General features: G+C 35.9%; 1 protein-coding gene across 6 annotated transcripts in view; it reads left to right on the forward strand.

Moving 5' to 3' along the window:
• LOC106156641 (ras-specific guanine nucleotide-releasing factor RalGPS2) overlaps positions 1-20,752 on the forward strand; it is a 34,243-nt gene that overhangs the window by 11,166 nt on the left and 2,325 nt on the right. For 3 of the 6 annotated variants that reach the window (XM_087008469.1, XM_087008471.1, XM_087008470.1), the window contains exons 2-18: positions 5,632-5,688; positions 7,955-8,072; positions 11,729-11,863; positions 12,022-12,072; positions 13,815-13,898; positions 14,372-14,461; positions 14,919-15,011; positions 15,279-15,402; positions 15,792-15,923; positions 16,620-16,713; positions 16,937-17,149; positions 17,489-17,646; positions 18,088-18,148; positions 18,653-18,740; positions 19,276-19,371; positions 19,669-19,774; positions 20,290-20,381. In XM_087008469.1, the coding sequence (XP_086864595.1) occupies positions 7,986-8,072; positions 11,729-11,863; positions 12,022-12,072; positions 13,815-13,898; positions 14,372-14,461; positions 14,919-15,011; positions 15,279-15,402; positions 15,792-15,923; positions 16,620-16,713; positions 16,937-17,149; positions 17,489-17,646; positions 18,088-18,148; positions 18,653-18,740; positions 19,276-19,371; positions 19,669-19,774; positions 20,290-20,381 (1,704 nt within the window). In that variant the 5' untranslated portion in view covers positions 5,632-5,688; positions 7,955-7,985. Of the gene's footprint in view, positions 1-586; positions 874-4,244; positions 4,340-5,631; positions 5,689-7,954; positions 8,073-8,747; positions 9,307-11,728; positions 11,864-12,021; positions 12,073-13,814; positions 13,899-14,371; positions 14,462-14,918; positions 15,012-15,278; positions 15,403-15,791; positions 15,924-16,619; positions 16,714-16,936; positions 17,150-17,488; positions 17,647-18,087; positions 18,149-18,652; positions 18,741-19,275; positions 19,372-19,668; positions 19,775-20,289; positions 20,382-20,752 lie in introns of those variants that run through there. The other 3 variants (XM_013531979.3, XM_013531978.3, XM_013531980.3) reach the window with 3 other exon arrangements.

Genomic DNA, 20,752 nt, shown 5'->3' on the forward strand with positions numbered 1-20,752 from the left:
TTGATATTCAAGGCTGCTTTAGATAGGAGAGACTTTTCACATTGACTGGTACACCCAACTGGATCACTATAGGAGATTAAAAAATTAGTAGCCTTTGCTACTAAGTATGAAAGTCCTCTAAATGCAACCTCCTTGGAGCATAAGGACATTACCTTAACTAAACAGCAGGTAACGAATTTGTGAAAAAAAATGTGGAAGGGTGTAAAATTCCCTGTGGCATAATAACAACTTAGGACCTCTTAAAAGTTGGTACAGACTGTAATTGCTTAAGTATGAAAAGGGCTTAAGACTGTGCCTAAAGGCCACTTTAACCATAACAGTGCATGTTATAATTTATACAGGTACGGGACAGATAAAAGGTGTTGCTGTATTCCACACCTTGAATGGGACATTACAGGTATTAGACCAGAATTGATATATAGAAGGTTCACACCCGGCTCCAATACATGTCAGGTATGCCAGGAACTTGTGGTATGGGGGGTTTGTCTGCATACATGTATACTTAATGGGAAGACATATTGTTCTAGGACATATGTATCTAGACATTTAGGTTATAACACTGGGGAAATTGGACTGTCAGGACACTGAAGAACACAAGTAATGAGGGACTGTCATATGGTAAAAAAGAGGAAATGTGTGCTTGGGGGTTTTCTTCAAAGAGATTTTAGATTAGTTTCTGTCAGTGTCACCTGAAATTTGCTGCTGGGTGCAACATATAAAGTGACACTTGGTCACAGTAATGCCCCTTGCACACACAAGTGAAAAAGAAAGGAAGGTTTAAGGAGTAAATACAACACTTTTCTTTGTCAGTAAAGTGGATTCTACTACTGATTAAAGGAATGTTGTTATGGTGATTTAGGAAATTGTATACTGGTAAGTTGGTATTAGATTTAATTATTTTATGGTTGTGATAGGCAACTGAGGTTTATTTGAAGAAATCTGGCTGTGGATGTTTAATATTAGATAAAATTGGCCTTTGGTGCCATGCCCTCTCGTACATGGTTTCATCTGGAGCTCTTTGACAGGGAAAATAATTGTGCAATATCATAATCCATTGCCTTCTTGTATGAAATGTCTCTTTAGGAGATGTGTTAAATAAATTGCTGGTTTGGGGGGGGGGGGGGTATTTAACCTTTTGATATTTTGGCCACAAATAACTGAACCTTTATCACAGTGATATTTGGCAGATTGACACACAAAACCATGAGAGTAGTAGTGGCTTAAAAGTACAGATTACACCAAAGTGACACACAGTCGTGACAGCGGCTGTCTCTTCAAAGTAGAGATTACCCCAGAGTGCTTTTTAACAAAAAGCCATCAATTGTTCTCATGTGTTATCAGTGTCACGGCTTATCACTACGGAGATACTTGGAGTTCAATATATGTAGGGCAAGAGGTGATAGCTTGCATGCAGGCATGTAAAATTTTGAGAAATAGTTTACCTTTGGTCTGTCTACACAAAGATCAAGCCCAAGTGATGGTGTGTTCTGTTGGCTTTAGGGAAAAAGATTGATAAGATAAAACATGGCTCGATATCGATGTATCTCTAACATGTCTTCTGCCATGGATATGTACACACCATGCAGGCATGCATGCACACACATTGCACATTTTTTCACAACCTATTTTTTCCACCTGACTGTCCTGAGAAAAGAGATCTATCTGTGAATTATTATTAAATAATTAATGAAGTCTGACAATTTGCTGCAATTAGGATTTTGCCTCATTCACATTGTGTTAAGGTTGTCCCCAGAAAAGGGACTGACCATCCAGGACAGGGCTATTGCTGGGCCACCTACAAGTAATACAAACTAAAGCCTATCTGGTTTCAAAAATTTTTGACCCTTATCAGAATGTATATAGATTTTAGTATGTTAATTACTTAAAGTTTTGACAGAGTGCACTTATATCAAATGATCTAGATCCCCAGAAATATTTAATCCAGATAATTCTGTCATAAATTTTGGAAAAAATATTATATTAGCAGGTGTCCCAATATTATAAAATGTTTTGACTTTCTGTGTGGAAATTGTGCTGTAGCCACTGGTTGAACTTACTGCAACCTGGTTAGTTAGCATGGTGGTTATTATTCTTTATTTATGGTTGTCAACAAGAGGTGTCATATGTGTCAAGTGAAGTAAGTTGGAGGTATGTATATGTCGCAAGAGAAATAAGCCTTCATTATCTGGAAACCGTTTCTCGCTAAAAATAGTTAAGCTTTGGATGGCGTGAACTTGTCAGTTAGTATGTTTATTTGATATATGTACTGATAGTGCTCTTTTGCAGTGTAAACATGCAGTGGTCTGGACTTCTAATATGGAAACAAGTTGAATGATGTGTGAAAAAATGAAATATTTTAGTATTTGATTTAAACATCAGTGAAAGATGTGCAGGTTTTACTTTATAGGATTTTTACCAGTGAATTGTTATAAGAGATACTATATCATATGTGTAAAGCTAGTTAAGGTTTGTTTTCCATGTGCTTTATCGATTATGAATTTTTACTGAAAATTGTAATAAAAGGAGCTTAAGGCACATTGGTAAAAGTTCAAAAAAGAAAAAGCATTTAATTTGGGTGGAGTGCAGTTAAGAATCTCCTTTGTATAACATTACACATGTAATTGAAACACTACGACAAGCTAGTTGTATGGCAGGTGCACTGTAGGTAAATATCTCTCCATATGATTTGACTAGAGATTGGGATCTTACATCCGACTGTAAAGCTCTGGCTTTGGATTATTTTACCTATTTGTTGTATTGTGTATCAGTCAGTTATTCGACCAAAAACTGTTTGAATCTTATACATGAAAGAATCCAAGTCAGACGGTAAAGACGCAGGTATTATTTACTGTGTTGATTTCCAGTTGGCTGCACAGAGGGTCAGTGGAAAGTGGCCAGGATGAAAGTGACCATGTAATCTATCTGGGTGTCCACTACAGGTCAAGGCTACTACATGGCTAGCACACATAAACACGTTTTGTGAAATTATATAATTTGACTGGAAGGGATAATATAAAATATATGTATCAATGTGTAGTTGATATAGATGTGTAATTTGGTGAAGATTTAAATTTGTGATGTTTTTATTTATTTATTTAGATCTATTTAATTGCTTTAAAGCCCACTTTAAAAAGATAAAAAAAAGGTCACCTGATTGAAAAAATCTTAGTGTATCTTGTATCCTGACTCAGTTATATGCTTTGAGATGTGCAGTCGGGTTTCTGTACTGATGGAGACAAGTATTTATTAGTGATGACACCTTATGTAGGATAAATTCTGTGGGCTGCAATTAATGGTTGACTTGTGGGAAAAAAAAAGATTTTTAAGTTGCATCCTGTAATATGTCAAAGGAAAGAGTTAACTAGTGTCACTAAACACAATTAGTTCTCCTTAACTGAAAGCAAGTGGTTATGTGAACAGTTGATAGCAAACCCAGAAAAAGAGGGGGGGGCAACAATTTGTCTAGTTTGAAACAAGCCTATGGTAAAATGTTGATGTTGATGACAGCACAAATAACATAAGTTAGTGAGTAACAGAACTTCACACCCACTATTAGGTAATATGTAAAATGCCCCTCAGCCTCAACCCAAAAGAGATTGGAAATGTATGATTCAATGTTTTTAGCTAAAAGAGCAAAGAGGTATCAAATTATGGAGTCATGTGTTGGGGGGAAATATGTCAAATCTTTTGCCCTGCTTTGGTCTGTGCTGTGTCTTATTTCAGTTGTGGTGAGAATAGTGACGTGATTAGCATTTTTAATAGGACTGGAATTTGTTTCTCCTACGCTGCTTGTTATTCCAGGGTGCGACATGAATTTGAGTTTAGTTCAGTCTGGTTTAATATTTTTGACTAAGTAAATGAGTAAAACTCTTTAAGATAATTGTTTTGACTATGTAAAATTGAAGCCAAATTGTTATGTGTTAACAACATAGAAAGGTTTCAATTGCTCATTGTTATTACCATTGTCGGCAAGTCTTCTCTTTTATTTCTGTTCATTATAGAAATTGTTCTTTCTTTGATGGCAGATTCTGTCCAGTAATTAGTCACTTGGTATATGGAAATTGGATGTCTACAGTGAAAGTATACACAAATATATACTAGTAGATTGCTGATGAAAAGGTCTGATAATTTAACTATAAATATAGACTTCCACCCACGTAATGTATCACATGTACTAGTCGGAGCACGAGGGAGTCATGGAGTTATGTCACAATGTGGGGTTTGTTTTCCATTCTGTTCTTCACTTGTCACATTACTTATATCTGAATGCTGGGAGCAGTGAGAGGTGTGTGTCTTAAGGAGTGCTCTCTTTCTCTCTGGGGACAGTGTTCTTGATCAGGTAACAGAATGAGAGATAGGCTAGTTTTACCTCTCTTTCTCCCTCCTTCCCTCCTCTCTCTCTCTCTCTCTCTCTCACTTGCTCCCCCTCCCTCCCTTTCTCTCTCTCTCTCTCTCTCTCTCTCTCTCCCCCCTCCCTCCCTTTCTCTTTCTCTCTCTCTCTCTCTCTTGCTCCCCCTCCCTCCCTTTCTCTTTCTCTCTCTCTCTCTCTCTTGCTCCCCTCCCTCCCTCTCTCTTTCTCCCTCTCTCCTCCTTCCCTCCATCTCCTACTCTCTCTCTCTCTCTCTCTCACTTCTTCTCTCCCTCTCTCTTTCTCTCTCTTTTGGAAGTCGGGCACAAAAAACTGTAGTCATTTTCACCAGTTCATAGGATAAGCTGCTTCATGTGCTCAGCTCAGAACAAATTGTGATCCATCATGCAGTTGTGAAGTACCGTGGAACATTAATTAATAACAACTCTAAGACTACTGACCAGTGCAATATTAATACTGGCTCATCCATATCGAGGTGTATACTTGTATACAGTCTATTGTGTGGTTTGATAGCATTGGGGAGAATTATTACAAGCTGCAGAAGCCGTACAGTATCTGTTAAGACTAGGTGAGAGAAAATGATATCAGTAGTTTATAATAATCAGTAGTGGAAAGCTGTGAAAATTGATGTTTTGAAAGAGCAATATTGATTTCAGGGTTATTTTGGTGTCTGGGTGATCATGTTTTTGTTTGTTCTTTGTTTTGTTGACTACAAAATTTGGTGGTTATTATTTATAGAAGGCTCAGGGACACACGTCATACGATATATTTCTGTGGGGGGATTTTTTTGACAGAGGTAACGTGAACTTATGCTTTGTTAAGGGAACTTTGGAACGTTATTAATGGTTTGGAGAGAGAAGAAAATTACACACATTTATCAGAGGTTATATGGAATTGTGCTCAGAAGGATTTTGTAAAACCACAGAGTGATGTATGTTCTTGATGTGGCGGAATTTGTTTTCTTCTATTTATACTTTTCTCTTTCTTTGAGCATGGGTAGTAATGTCATGGTTGATGGAAACAAAGAGAGTTGACATTGTCATTTGGTTTCAGTTTCTTTTTCTGCTGTTGGTTTCTTTTCCAAGCACATGACGTAATGCATTTGCAAGCATATGTAAATATATATACACAAATGCAAATATGCCTATTTATTTTATATGAGTATGTGTTGACCTTGTTTAATAATATTCATTTACCTTGTGTTTGTTCTACACTCTATTATTAATAGGATTTTATTATTTATGGGATTATTATCTTTTCAGGAGTAACAACAACCAAATGGATAGATTAAAGCAACAGTAGAAATCACTGAATTCAAGGTAAGAAAAATTGTTTATTTCGAAACAATAAAAGCTTTATGATAAAATAAATTTAACAGTGATACAATTCTCTTATATTTTTCTTTCATCTGTATATGGCACTCTAGAAAAAAAGTGGTCTTTGTTAATTTGCTTAAAATTCACAATCTACAAATGGGCTTAAATCAAAAAATGGAAAATAAAAAAAAAGAATAATCACCAATCATCCAAAGGCCACATTTAATCCATCAATCTTTAGGGTGGAGATTGTTCAGGAAATTAGATTGGATTGTTGATGTTTTTTCACTGGAAATGAGCTTAGATTGTTATAAAATGAACAGAAATGAAGGGCATTGTATCATGGGAAAGTAGAGGGCAGTGGTAAATAGCTAATGATTATTTGGGGAGGGTTACATTATGGCTGATAAACTGCTGTAGGATGAAGTCCACAGCGTAATTGTACCTTTGTGTGTATTTGTGTGTTTACAAAATTTTAATAGATAAATGGTATCCTGTCCATGGTTAAAAATGACCTGAAGTTCTGCATTCTATGTTTACAAATCCTCTCATAATGGCAGTCCTATATTTTCACTATTTGTAAAGCCATTTATATTTAACAGCTCTGCACTTTGAAAAAAAAAACACCTATTTGATGGGACTTTTATCATCACCTTGAACATTTTTATGGTACTTCCATATGCGTAACAAAAATATCACCAAATATTAATGTGCAATCTACTTTTGATGACCCATTTACCATGGAAAATGTTCTTAGAGTATTTGCTAGAAGGGCTGTAATCAAATATATATATATGTAGTATATTCAGTATTTTGTCTTTAAGCTCTTTCGAGAAATAACCTAAAGATATTATATCAGATGCTAGTACAGAGCATCATTAGTGGTTGTGGTCACAGTAAGAAGTTGGTGGTAAACGTCCACCGAACTTGACCTTTTTATCCTCATATGGATTAGTTATGTTTTTGCAGCACAGTGAGATTTCTGTTTTGCCAGTTATTAACTGTATGCTAGTTATTTTATGTTGCCTTCATGATCATTGAAAAATAGGTATGGCTGTAGGATTCCTGAATTTTGGAGCATACATTAACTAACTATGGCTTGAGTTGATGTTATGTGAGGACTTCAAGTGCTAATATATACAATTGTAACAGCCAATTCAGTTTTCTAAAGTTAAACCCTGAACATTAAATTTAGGGACATATACACATGCACATGCATACACACACACACATGCGCGATGTATTTCTATAAACATGCAAATGAAAGTTTGGACCTTGTTCCACTTTTACCTATATAGATATTGCAAATAAGAGCATGTTTTACTGCAGCAGTCATAATAGATTCAGGGCAGTAGTAATCTGTGTGTTTGACAGCTGTAAATGTCTTTGGTCTCATGGTAGGATAGCATGCACGCAGAGAACAGGTACTTGTTCTGTTGTCAGTGCTGAGCATAATCAGCCCGCGTGCAGCCTTGTGCTGGGGATCTGCCACTAAAACTTACACATGTCAGGTACACAGTGTGTTATTATGCAGACAGTGCAATCCTGTGTGATCTGCCATCAGCAGTATAGGACCTGGGGGACTTTTTAAAGCGTTCCAGGTTGCAAGAGTTGATGTGTCTTCAAGATCATGTCCATTGTGCAGTCGTTGAATTTGGGATATAGTGTAATGTCTTAAATGACTTGACAGGATTTGAAATGGTTTTTGAGTTCATGTCGATCATGGAGTTGCGTGATCTATAGAAACCTTGCGCAGGCAGGATGATGTTGTTACCAGTGTTCAGTGTAGTATGACCCTCTAAGTACAAAAGAACTGCTCCATTTAGTCTGTCGTCTGAGAAATGCGAGATGTCTAGGTAAGAAACCAGATGCACACTTACATGTACATATCAGAATTTCCCCAGGATAAATGTGTTCACTGACTTGAATTGAAATGTTATAAAATGATGACAGTATTTGACTGATCTTTAGCAAAAGACACTTAATTGTTAAATGTGGATATCTAGGATGCATGTAGTGAATGTTTCCTCATGTAGCAGTGTGCGCATGTGTGTGCGCATACATGCAGTCCTGAACTGCCCTTTTGCATGAGTTTACGTCAAGCTGCATTTAACTTTTTTTCGTTAGTGTCCATCCTTTTTCACATTATTTGTTCCTTTAAATTATTTACAAATGCTGTCTTGTTTTCAAAATATTGAATGTTTTCCACTTTGAAATTGTTAATTCAATATAATCCCTGTATTTATTGATTCATTTATTTTCTCACCAGATGGCAGTATCTGCCTAGTCTTCCTGTCCAGATGCGAGTGTTCCAGAGCGTCTGCACTGGCGGCATCATCATGGAGTCCGACAGCAGTGCTGATTACAACGCCACTCCACACCACGAGGTGAGTGCCTGCACACACTTTACATGCAGGTACACCAAGGCTTTCCCTAGAGAGCCCTCCAGTCCTCATTTTGACAGCCATTGGCCTGAGGAGACGGCCTAAAATTTATGGGTTTATTATTGGTTGGGCTTGCCTGGGTTGACTCCCTGTAAATTGTTTAACAAATTATAGATTTACAATCTGGACCCCCCCCCCCCCCCCCAAAAAAAAAAAAAAAAAAAACAAACTTTGGGAAACCCCTGAGGGACACACTAACACACACATGCAATTACAAACGTACACACACACACACACACACACACACACACACACACACACACACACACACACAGCGCTGTTGATAATGAAACTCCGTGCACACTCTTGCACTCTCACATGCATGTGTATGGAAACATGTACACTAAACAATATGCTTAATCTATAGTATACCACTCTCTACTGATGTATACTTTACACTTACTGCATTGTGCATAGCACATCCTGGCTCAACTTGCAATATGTAAGCATGTATATATGTGCCTATATTATGTAAATGCATGTGCATACATGCTTAGTACTTGCATGGCAGTCAATTTGATACAGGTGGTATTGATTGTTTACAGTGGCTTGACCCTGATGCATATGTTCTATGCTTATCCAAAATGATTAGACAACAGACCACAGCTAATATAAATAGATTGATAGATGGCTACTCGCTATCAGAATGCCGATCAAAAACTGAAAATTGTTCTTCTTTATTGTTTTACGAGAGCGACATCTAGACACATAAGTAAAACTTGCTATGATGATTGACATGCAAAAATGTCAAATGACCAGGGTAGATAACCACCGTGTGACATTATGACAGTTCAAGACAATAGGCATGGACATGCAGTGATTACCATTGTCAGGAATTGGGGCAAAACAAAGTGATTATTGTCACCCTCTGACCACGCAAACCAGACCCAAGCGAGATAAAAGATAATTTGTTTGTTATTCCCACAATCATTGCGCCTACCTACGCTAGATGGCAGGGGTGATATCAACGTACTGAAAATGGAAGGAGTGCATAGTAAATTAGATACCAGTGTTTGAAACACTTTCACATTGCGGAGTTATTGACAGGGACTGGACAGCACATTGAGTTCTGTTGGAATTCCATTTAGATTATTTGTCTACATTTCATTTATTCAGACAGTTTACAAACTGGATGAGAGCATACTCTATATTCATGTGTATTCTAGGGTATGACAGTGTAAGTACAGAGTGACAACAATGAGGGTATTATACTAATACACATTGTTTCTTGTCATGGAAATTTAATTTTTTTACTGGGGCATTTGTCACTTATATAGTATTTTAATTTTAGGAATTGTTCCTCTCTCCCTCTCTCTCTCTCTCTCTCTCTCTCTCTTTTCTTTCTTTCTATGTTAATATAGTATGCTAGTAGTACCAGATGTTTATCCAACAATAAGAGTCAAGGATTCTCTAGTCAGGTTATCATTACCTAGGTAATGAATTGTGCATCGTCTACCTGCAGCAATGTTATATTGTATTTGCACCTGTAATATTGCACCTGGTAGATCATGACCTACAGCAGAAATAAAAAAAAACATGGTTATTTTCATCAAGGTAATGTAGTGCATGCACCAATGAACTCAATAACACTGGGTAAGTTAAATATGTTAAGAATTGTTTTTATTTTCATTTGTCTTTTTAACCTTGTTACAAACACTTGTTATAATTTGATTTAGAGGCATTTGATTTTGAGCATATTAGGTCTTGGTAATTTTTATGGCAAGATCACAAGTCACATACTCTTGTTTGAATCTTTACCCTGATCATGACAAAAGTTTTAGTTTTAATGATTTAAAAAAATATGCCAGAATTTGTTTTCATACATATGCATATCATATAACTGGAAGGAAAAGAAGGATCTGATGTTCTGGTCTAACCAGAGGGAGTTTAAAATCAGAATTACAGATTTACCCACCCGAAGATATTGTTGTATAGTATTTCATTTCTGACTTCTTGCAGGTATTTCATGTCAGACGCCATATTCTTGTCAGTGGTCTGATTTTGCCTATCAAGTGTACATGACAGCGCCATGATAACTTTGCATTGCATTCTAGTTAGAGAAAATAATGAAGAGTAAAATTCTATGAAAAAGGGGTTTTCTCATGGTCGCTAGATAGGATGATAATACAGAATTCTTCTTTACTTAGAGACTTAATAACATCAGTCATATTTGACATTTCGGTCCACCACTTATGAACCTTGGTCGTAAATGGTGATTTTGATTTTAGAGTAAAACTGATACTATGATATCAGAATTGTGTAATTATTTGCTATCAGCATGGGTTTAGATATTCTGATTTGGATAATATCCTTATTCAGTTCAGTCAAAATGCTCTTGAAATGTACTGGAAGACCGTGTCAAATATGAAGGTTCGATCTGTTTGTCACTTCACTGGACACTGGTCTTGATTGGCAAAGACCTACTCGATTTGTTCCTTTGTTGCAATTTTTTTTTTTTTTTTTTTTTTTTTTTTGCTCCTCTATTGTAAAAAATGAAAAAAGAATGCACTTCTGAGTTATATAATGTAAGACATTTTGTGGCCACTAAAGTGCAATGTGTTGGCAAAAGAAAATGTTCCCCATTTGTTTTAATGTATTTTATTAAGTTAACAAAAAAGGTATTTTCACTAAAATGAAATATATATACATGTAAAAGTCTCTGGATTTATATCCAAAACAAAACAAAAATAAAGAATAATAAACATTAAGATGTGTAACTCCAGTACCCATCTTCTTAAGACGAGAGTTAGTGACTTAGTGCAAAAATTCTCATCATAAGAACCCCCATGCTTTCATCATGCAAACAAATTATATTTCATACACCAAACTGTGGTGGAGTCAAAGGTGCTCATCTTCTATACAGCATAGAGAAACCTTATCTTGCAGTAAATGGCTACAGATCAAGTATAGCCATTCTGCAAGAACCCCTGCAGCTTCTCCAACAGTCAGGGTGATTGCTTGTTATTTATGGGCAGTGTCAGGCCCCAGTGGTGAGCTATATTGAGGATGGGATTAGGGAAATGGAAAAAACCTGTTAAACGTATCATGTCGCCTCTTAAGTCTGTGATTTTATGCTAGGTTTGATGAACTTGGGTGTATATTTCTGCCCTAAGGGAAGGGTCTTTCTTTCTAAAGATTGATCATCGGGCTTCTCAGCCAAAGTGGTCCCGAGACCACCTTTACAAAAGAACAGAAGTCAAAAGAAAAAAAAATTTCCAATGAAATTTAACAGTTAGTATAAGGAAGCGTTCCCATAAACCCAGCGTACAAGCTGGATCGATCTAACTCTGCAGGGATTCGCGGCTTAAATGTCTGACATGCTTAGTCAAGCTGCTAGGGGATAATTAACGATAGTAATGGAAAGGAAACATTCAGTTTTATTTCGGTAGAGAACAAGTCTAAATCCTCTTTCTTTTGTTTATGACAAACATGAGTCTCGAAACAGTGCTGTGGACGGAGAGGGGGGGGGGGGGGGTAATTACGTGTTAGGTTACTTTTGGACATTCTTAATGCCTAGCTTGGTCATGTGGTACATGCATTGAAATCAGGTACATGTGGTTGCTTATATCTTCATGTTATGTTTTTTTCTTCATCTCCAGCTGACGTCCCGCGGCAGTACTGAATCCTTGGAACATAAGCGGTGGAGCTACCCTGACGGTCAGGGGCACGTGAGAACCAAGAGCTACGATGCCGTGGTTTTTGATGTGCTGAAAGTGGCACCTGAAGATTTTGCAGTAAGTGATTTCAACTAGTAGATAAATTGATGGTTGGAAAAGTATGTTTTTTGTGGTCAGTTTTGGATCAATGGGGTTTAAAAGTTGAATTATGAATAAAATGTTTCAATGATGAAGTAGTTGCCTTAAGATAAATGCATTTGTTTTCCTTCTTGCAGAGCCAGATAACTCTCATGGACCTTCCTGTGTTCAAGTCTATCCAACCTGATGTAAGTACTTCTGAACACGTGGAGAACTTGAAGTCACACCTACCCTATCTGGTTTGACTTCATAGACTTAAAACTTTGCCATGCTCCTCACAAGTTGACTTTCAGAGCCATTAAAACATTCACAATGAACTGTGCTGTATTGTCTAATATGTATAGAAATTAGAGAACACTCCCCCGTCATCATTTCCAAGTAAGAGACCTTTAGCAGAAATTAAAAGCAAATGGAAATGAAAGCAGTGACCTCTTGGGGCATTCTTTGTTCATTTTTGCATATATCTCACAATGCCTACCCACCCCCACCCACCCACCCATTGAGGTTAAACTTGGGACTTTTTATCTTGCAAGCACCCATCCATCAAGATTTATACCATCTGTTCAATTTAATGTAAAAAATATTCTATATAAACTCCATGTTTTGCTCCAGTCTCTTATGCTGTGTGCACACTCGAGTACTGTTCAGACATGAAATGCTCTCATTAGACTCGGAGGAGCAATTCCATCATCTCTTACAAATGTCACTGAACATGGAGAAGAATGAGAACAAATGGTGCTGGCATTGCACCAGATTGCATTACTGCCTGTTTTCTTCGTGATTGTTTGTACCCTGGGCTACATGGCTTCAGAATGAAGACGATCACTGGGCTCCTTTATGATTGCTTAAATGTGCCCTGAATTACATGACTTTGTAATGAACATCCATGATGATTGCCAGCTCCCTGGGTTACACTGTTTTGTAATGTAACTCTTTTATGATTCTCTCCATACAACTTGAATTACAAGGATTTTTAGTGGATTTCCTTTGAGATGTTTTTAATACACGCTGAGTAACAAGGCTTTGTAGTAAAGCTCCCCAGTGCTTTTCTCAGCCTACCATGAGTTACTAGTACAAGGTTTTTAAGTGAAGTTCCTTTGAGATGTTTTTAGTACACCCTGTAATGAAGCTCCTCGTGATCATTGATGGTCCCGGTACACTTGAAACTCCAAATCCATCCACAATGAGTGTAACAACTTTGAAGTAAAGCAGATTAATGTGATTTTATTTTTGCAATCAGCAATGTTCAGCAGATCACACTAGAGCCATGTTGGCAGCACTTTTCATCACCCTGAAAAAGTTTTGAAAGCCTGTTATTATGGAGTATTTTGATTGTCAAAATTGAAATTATATCTCCCAGAACCCTGTGTGATTAAATGTCCTATTTGTATTCAACCTGTGTATTCGTGCAAGTTTTTCCACAGCTCCACTATAATTTAAGTTCATTATTAGCCCCTGGTTTCACACTCGCACAGACTCACCAATTTATAACTAACAGATTGATAGCTATCCCCTCATCCTCTCTCTCTCTCTTTCTCTCACACACACACACACACACACACACACACACACACACACACACACAGATGACTAAGTGGTGAAACATGCCCATGTTGGAATGTGGTGAAAGCTGATGATGATTGCTGCTGACATCATCCATTTAATGTTAATCAGTTAATAAATTGTGCAAATATTGGTGATAGCCTTTTGATTACACTAATCAAACTTAATCACTGTCAGAAATCATGATCCGTTTTGTTCAATGAGAATTATTACTGACTTGGAGGTTAAACATTTCAAATTAGCATTGCTACTATTAGTATTAATTTGATGCCACAATTTGCAGGGATAAGATTTTGTCAAAATCCTTAAATGAATTATCCAAGGGAGGACAATCATTTTGATGTGATCATTGTTCATTTTTTTTTAGGAATTAACCACTTGTGCATGGACTACCAAAGAAAAACTTTCAAAGGCTCCTAATGTGGTAGCATTTACAAGGAGATTTAATCATGTAAGTTATGAACATTTTGTTTAGGAAATTTCAAGGGAAAAAAATAAAACTTAAGTAATAAATTTTGTGCACAGACACAGTTGTGTCACCCAGTAATGTATAGATATTGCCATTACCTGTTGTTTATTAGTGCTGCTGAAGATGGAGCCAGAGGTAGAGCTGTCTACGTTCCTTATTACCACAGTTATTGGAAGACATATACTCTTTTACCAACATCATGGATTGCTCAATAGCCTAATATTCTGGTCAAGTTTGAAACTGGGCATTATCTGATTATTTCGTATAATTTTAATTTTATGGAAACTGCCTCCAAAATGATTAGTTACTCTTTTTAGTTGAAATCTGCTTTATCAAAATGAGGTGAGAAAGATGTCGAACGAGTCAATTTTTTAAAATGTTAAAAAATTTTTTTTTGTATTCTGTATGATTAAAATTTTGATATTTCATTTTACTCTCATTATATTTCACTGCAGGTCAACTTCTGGGTACAAAAGGAAATTTTATGTTGTATGACACTTCAGAAGAGGGCTGAAGTTTTAGCACATTACATCAAAATTGCAAAGGTGAGATTTGATAACCATTCTTTATTGAACTCCCAAGATGGAAGTACGATAGCCATATTGATGGTTTTGGCATTTTGCACCATGCAACTGCATATCATGGCTTTCTTTGTCCCAGGTATGCTTATATGCTTATGTCCCAATTTCAGTGTGCATAGAAAAGTTCACCTAATTGGGACATAAGCATACTCAGCACCTGTGCTATATTTTATATATATGTAGTTACTTGGTGCACATATCAAATATGTGAACTGTGTTCAAAAGGGACAAAATACCAGAATTATCACTTTACTTAAGTGCCTCGTTCTTGGGAGTTCAACCCTTTAGATTGAGCTTGTATAAGTTTTAAGTTTGATGAATATGTATTATATTATAAGAAAACTAAGATATATTTCTCTCAGCAAATATAATTAACCTTTTTGAGATGTTGTATTTTATTTTAAATTTAAATTTTTTCCAGAAATTATTAGAGTTAAATAACCTCCATGCTGTGATGGCAGTCATATCAGCATTACAAAGTGCTCCTATATTTAGGTTGTCCAAAACTTGGTCGGTAAGTTGCTGACCTTTGAGATAAATATTTTACATTTCTTAAGTAGATGAAAGGATAAACTTGGATCAAAGTTTAACCCACTTGATACTTATCTAGCTGTTTTATATTCTCTAACAGAAAAAAAAGGTTTATATTGCTAAGACCTTTTGACAAAATAAGTAAGTCACTTTTGTGAAAAGAAAACAATACATGCAACTGTAGAAATTATCTGTATGTGTACACTCACCAAAAACAGTTTATGATCAGTTCTGTTTGATATTTTTGCAGATGTTATCAAAGAAGGATAAGGCCAGCTATGAAAAAATTGCAGATTTATTTTCTGAAAATAACAATCGTCAACGGTTGCGTGACTATATGAGCAGTGTACGGCTTCCATGTATTCCATATCTCGGTAAGTACACGTAAATCATATTCACATCAGGTTTATCTTAGACCTGACCTGGATTCAAGAATGATTGGAAGACAATTATTTTTTTATAAAAACTGACATTTTAAGTAAAAGTTACATATTGAATTTGTGTAGTCATGTCATTGTAATTTAGTTAAAATCTTGCAAATTTCACCTGTAAAAGATGTTACTTAAAAAGATAGCTCTTGGTATTTCATTCATAATTTAATTTTTTGTTAGCACATGCTCTTTTTTTAAACAATTTCATTAAAAGTAAGATGCCTGTAAAAGATATGTAATTTTTAAACAAATTGATATAAGACAACAAGACATTCTCTTTAACCAGATTCAGTTTCATATTTGATATGGCTGACAATGTTTTGTGCTTCCAGGTTTATATTTAACAGACATGATCTATATAGACGTTGCTCACCCTCACTCTGGTGGTCTGGAGAGTCGGCCGCGGAGACTGCAGATGAACAACATACTGAGGGTCATTTCAGAATATCAACAGTCTAGTTATGGTAGGTTGACCTTGACAGTTTGAATAACTCTGAGTCGGGGGAAATGTGTTTCCAGACTTTCTGTATGCAAAATTACCATTATTGGCTCTTCAGACGATGGCTAAGAATTAGAGTTAGTACACCTTCAGTTGGCCTTTTTACAAAAAATCTAAAATCCTATCTTTTAGTTGCCTAAACTCCACACATTGTCGTAACAAAGCGTACTAGGCTGTAGCAAACTGGGTGTACTTCACAAAGTGTCTATAATTTTAGATTCATGGTAGCAGGGAGGGAGGCTGTAATTATTTTAGTAGCCTCTGCCCAATAGTGCAGTTAGTTAATCTCAGTCCAAAACACAGCTGATGAAATTCTTTGCTTTATGTACACATTATTATAGAACAACAAGTGAAGATATGTATAAATTTGTTATACTGTTACTCTAAAATGGTTTATTACCTTTGAAAAAATCCTTTGGGAGATATGATAAAGGTATTTTACAGGGAGTATGTGCCCCTCTGCAGGATAATCTTTGTTGAAGGTCAAAAATGTTCTATATGGAAATATTATTTTGTCTTCTTTAAGAAACCTGGCCTTGGCATTTTGTAGGTTGTTTTCGTCTATTTATTAAACTTTCTTTTAGCCACACTCAAAGTTTGTCTGATGCCTTGCCCTTGGTCCAGTTTTCTCATTGACCTTGACCTTGTTTTTTATTTACAGCTAACTTGCCTGTGTTAGAACATATAAGAGGGTACCTCTTGTCTGTGAGGTACATTGAAGAACTGCAGAAGTTTGTGGAGGATGACAATTACAAGTAGGCAGTTATTTGATTTATTACCAGTTTCCCACCCAAAAAAAAAAAGTGGGGGTTTATGATGAAGTGTAGTGCAAGCTTTTTATTTAAAAATATTACTGTTGCTTAAAATAAAAATCTGTATTTAATGTTTTATTTATTTATTTTTTTATTTCATTTATTTTTTTTTTTTTTTTTGTGTGTGTAGAGTCTATAATATTTATCCTTTATCTTATTATTTCAGATTATCTCTAAAAGTTGAGCCGCCAGCCAGCAGTAGTAGCAGTAGCAGTACCAGTAATAGTGGTGTGACCTTATCAAGGTCACGGGATGACCTAAGCAGTTTGCCACACCCCTCCTCCAGTGCAGATCTGCTCGGTGCTCCAAAAGTAGTCCAAACCCCAGGAGGGTCCAAATTTGTCCCAAGTCACAGAAAGTCCAGGAGTTTAGGGACCAAGTAAGTTTACTTTGCAGCACCTCCAAATTGTAGGTTCATATTGTTCAACCATATTTGACAAATGAGAAAAAGAGTAAGGAAAAATGTTATATTTTAAAGAAAAAAAAAATATTTGCAAGGAAAAGAATTTTGGAAGGAGTTATGAAATTACATGATAAGGAGATTTTATTGTTTGTTTTCAAACTGATTTTTTAAAGTCAAAATGGAACTGATAGTGACTAGAATTGACAGAATTCGTAATTGTTGCAACTGTGTCGCCATTTGGAGTTTGACCATTCACCACTGTTGCCAAGATCACTGAAAAAATACGATAACCAGTTACATCCATTTTCCCTCCAGTTTTCTGTATACAAGTCAGGGCCCTGACAAGACTCAAAGTCTTCCTACAAAAATGACAGACCCCTACATCAGAGGCCAGCGCCATCTACTGGATGATAGCGTCTTGGAGGAGTCGCCGTCTGCCTCCAGTGAGGGTTCCTCCTGTTTAGGGAAGAAAGGTAATATTTGCTTACAAAATGATTTATTTAATAATTGCAATTATAATGGAAGTTCCAATTTGAATAAGACTAAAAAATTAAAGTTGAGTATGTGATAACAGTGGAGGGGGATGTGTTGATCCTTGAAGTAAAACCCCACTTGTCAGTAGAGAAGTATTGAATACTTTGAGTTGAGAGTCTTCCAATCTGTACAGATGATTGCAGAGTTCAATCAGTGACCACTGGAAAATGACCAGTCCAGTGGAGTTGGCTGTCACCCCTGAATTATCTACACTCTCCACATCTTTGTTCTGCGTGTAAGTTCCTCTGTTTGAATGATGCAGAAGGCCTTCCTTTGAATACACTGCTGATTAATGTTGATCGCTGTTTGGGATGATCACATTTTTCCTTCGAACATTTGTAAGACTTCTGTACTACTGTTAATGTTTTGTCACCTTACAGATAGCGTGACAGGCTCAGACACAAGCAGTGAACATGAGATGTTTTGGCCTGTTAGAGACAGGTATGTATTGGTTATAAATATGTCGGAGTATGAGCTGAATTAGCTGTATCGAAAACTGAAGTCTGAATATTGTATAAATCATATGTTTTAAATTATAATAACAGTTTGTTCTAATAGTTTTTTTTTTTTTTTGTTGTTGTTTTGTTTTTGTTCTTTTAATGTAATTATTATTATTATGAGCTGTACAATGAATCAATTAAAAAAGAAAAGAGAAAAAAAAGATAGAGAATATGGATGGAAAACAATAAATAAATGAATATGAAATATAATAGATATAAGAAAAAAACTAATTAAAAGCAGTCAACTTGATGTACGGAGTACAGAGAAGTATTTCAGTCTTGTCTGCTTCTTCTTGTAGCTTTGTTTATAAACAGGGTTTCGATTGTGTTTGGGTAACTGATGAGTTACATTCGACTTGATTAAAGAGTAAAGAGAATTATTTCAGCCTGGTGTCTTGTCTGCTCCTTGTAGCTTTGTTTGTAAACAGGATTTCCATTGTTTTAGGGTAACTGATGAGTTATATTCTGCAAGTTTCACATGCCAAGGGTGCCTGAAAAGGAAGTCGGTGCTAAGGCATGGGAGAAAACCTACAGTAAGTTTTTTTATGTTTGGTATATTTTATATATATATCAACACCATACTGGAGCTACAATTGAGATTTTTTTATTCTATTAATTTTTTTAAAGAAATTAATGTTTTAACAAATTGAATATAAATGTTTATATGATAATCTTACATTTTAGTTAAATTGGAAATAATTGATATGTAAGTGCAAGACTGAGCTTAGTGTTTATATTGGATGCCTTAATAATTTCACCTCCACTCTATCTTGTAAAGTCTGTTTTCCCAGATTTTCTCAAAATAATGCTTTTGCTGATGAAGACAATAGTAGTTAACTGTTGACAGGTTGACGTGGCCTTACCATCAATTTAACAAGAAGAAAATTCACAATCTGGTGAAAACTGTAACCTTGAAATATATGGATATGGACAAAGCTTCATGTCTCTCACAGTCTCATCTTTTTTTACCTCCTGAGTGTTCAGTATGTGATATATAGTGTTTATTGGATAATACAGCATAAAGAAAAATATACACTGTTATTTGACCAACGGGTTGTTCTGTTTCAGATGTCTTCCTGGAAGGAGTACTGGGTAGCTCTGTGGGGGACATCTCTGCTCTACTACCCAACTAAAACAATACGGTCCCGGGCAGACAGATCTGGGGTGAGTGTGCTAGGTGTGACATTGTGTAAGGTGTGCCTTTGTTCGATATGAGAGTGTGTTTTGATTGGCTGTGTGTAAGGTGTAACAAATACTGGGCAATTTTCAAATTTTGCCAAATTCAGTGAAATTAAAATGCATTGTATATAACTTTTTATATGACTAAAACCAAAAATGATTCTAGTAAATTGTTGATAATGTTAGAGATATCAATTTTTTTTTCAGTCCATTTGCGTTATGTTTCAAGATCACATCATACCTGTGTCAGCATGTATCAGATTTACATTCTTTTTGTTTCAGTTCAAGTCAGATCCCAGTAAAATGATGTCTATAGTAGGCTGGATGGTTGTGATGGGGGACGACCCCCTACATCCTGGAACTTTTACCCTCACAGATCCTACCAAAGGTAAGGTTATAAATCTTTAATTGGGCTGATGCATCAGGTTAAGCATTAGAGAAGGGATATTTATTTGCTAGCATTATTGTATATGTGTGGGAAGTAAAGTGTTAGGCATGACATGATTATTTGTGTGTCAGTAGGGGGGCCCGTAGCAATAGTCCGAAGGTTCAATAGTCCGAATGCTCACTATAAAACCTTCGGCCCAATGAATACTTGATTAAAAATTGATGAAAATGTTACCATTTTTCAGACCATTGTTTCTTCGGACCAATGAATCTTGGGACTATCAAGACGCCCCCTCAGTATGCTTAAAACATTTTAACCTACTGCCCCCCAATGCCAGGGTCTAGGAGTCTATTCCAAAGCAAAGCAGGAACAGTGGCCAGTAACTGAACAATTTACAAATCTAGTATTTTTTTAATTCATTTCAGGGCACACAGTTCATGATTACATGATAGATATTTCTCACCAGTTAAGATTTTATATGTGCACAAATTTAATTCAGTTTTCACCTTTTTCAGGAGATGTGTATAAATTCCGTGCTAGTGATTCGGACAAAGCATTAGAATGGTGCAGGCACCTGAATAATGCAGCTAAAAGTCACATAGTTCAGGTAAGGGAGGGGAAATAGTGTTAATATACTTTTGTTTTTAGGGTTTTCTAAAATAGATATTGAAACTAAATCATTCATTCTCATGAAAATCCTTACACTTCAGAAGATTGGTAGAATATAACCTTTTGTTATGCTTTGTTTCATGCAGAATTATGTAACTCAATTTTTTTATGCACTGTTGTAATTGATTATTTACTGTCTTGTTTATCATTATTTTGAACAAAATTAACACTTCAAGCATGTTCACTTTTAAAGATGTAGAAAGTCAATTTTTCAATAAAAAGCTTTCACACTGAGTAATAATACAAACAAGTTATATGTCATGTTTAGAAATAAAAAGATTTGCTTTGGTTTAAAAAAAGAAAACTAAA

Source organism: Lingula anatina, chromosome 3 (genome assembly GCF_051362555.1).
Source record: "Lingula anatina isolate TDL-2025a chromosome 3, LinAna3.0, whole genome shotgun sequence".
Classification (NCBI taxonomy): domain Eukaryota; kingdom Metazoa; phylum Brachiopoda; class Lingulata; order Lingulida; family Lingulidae; genus Lingula; species Lingula anatina.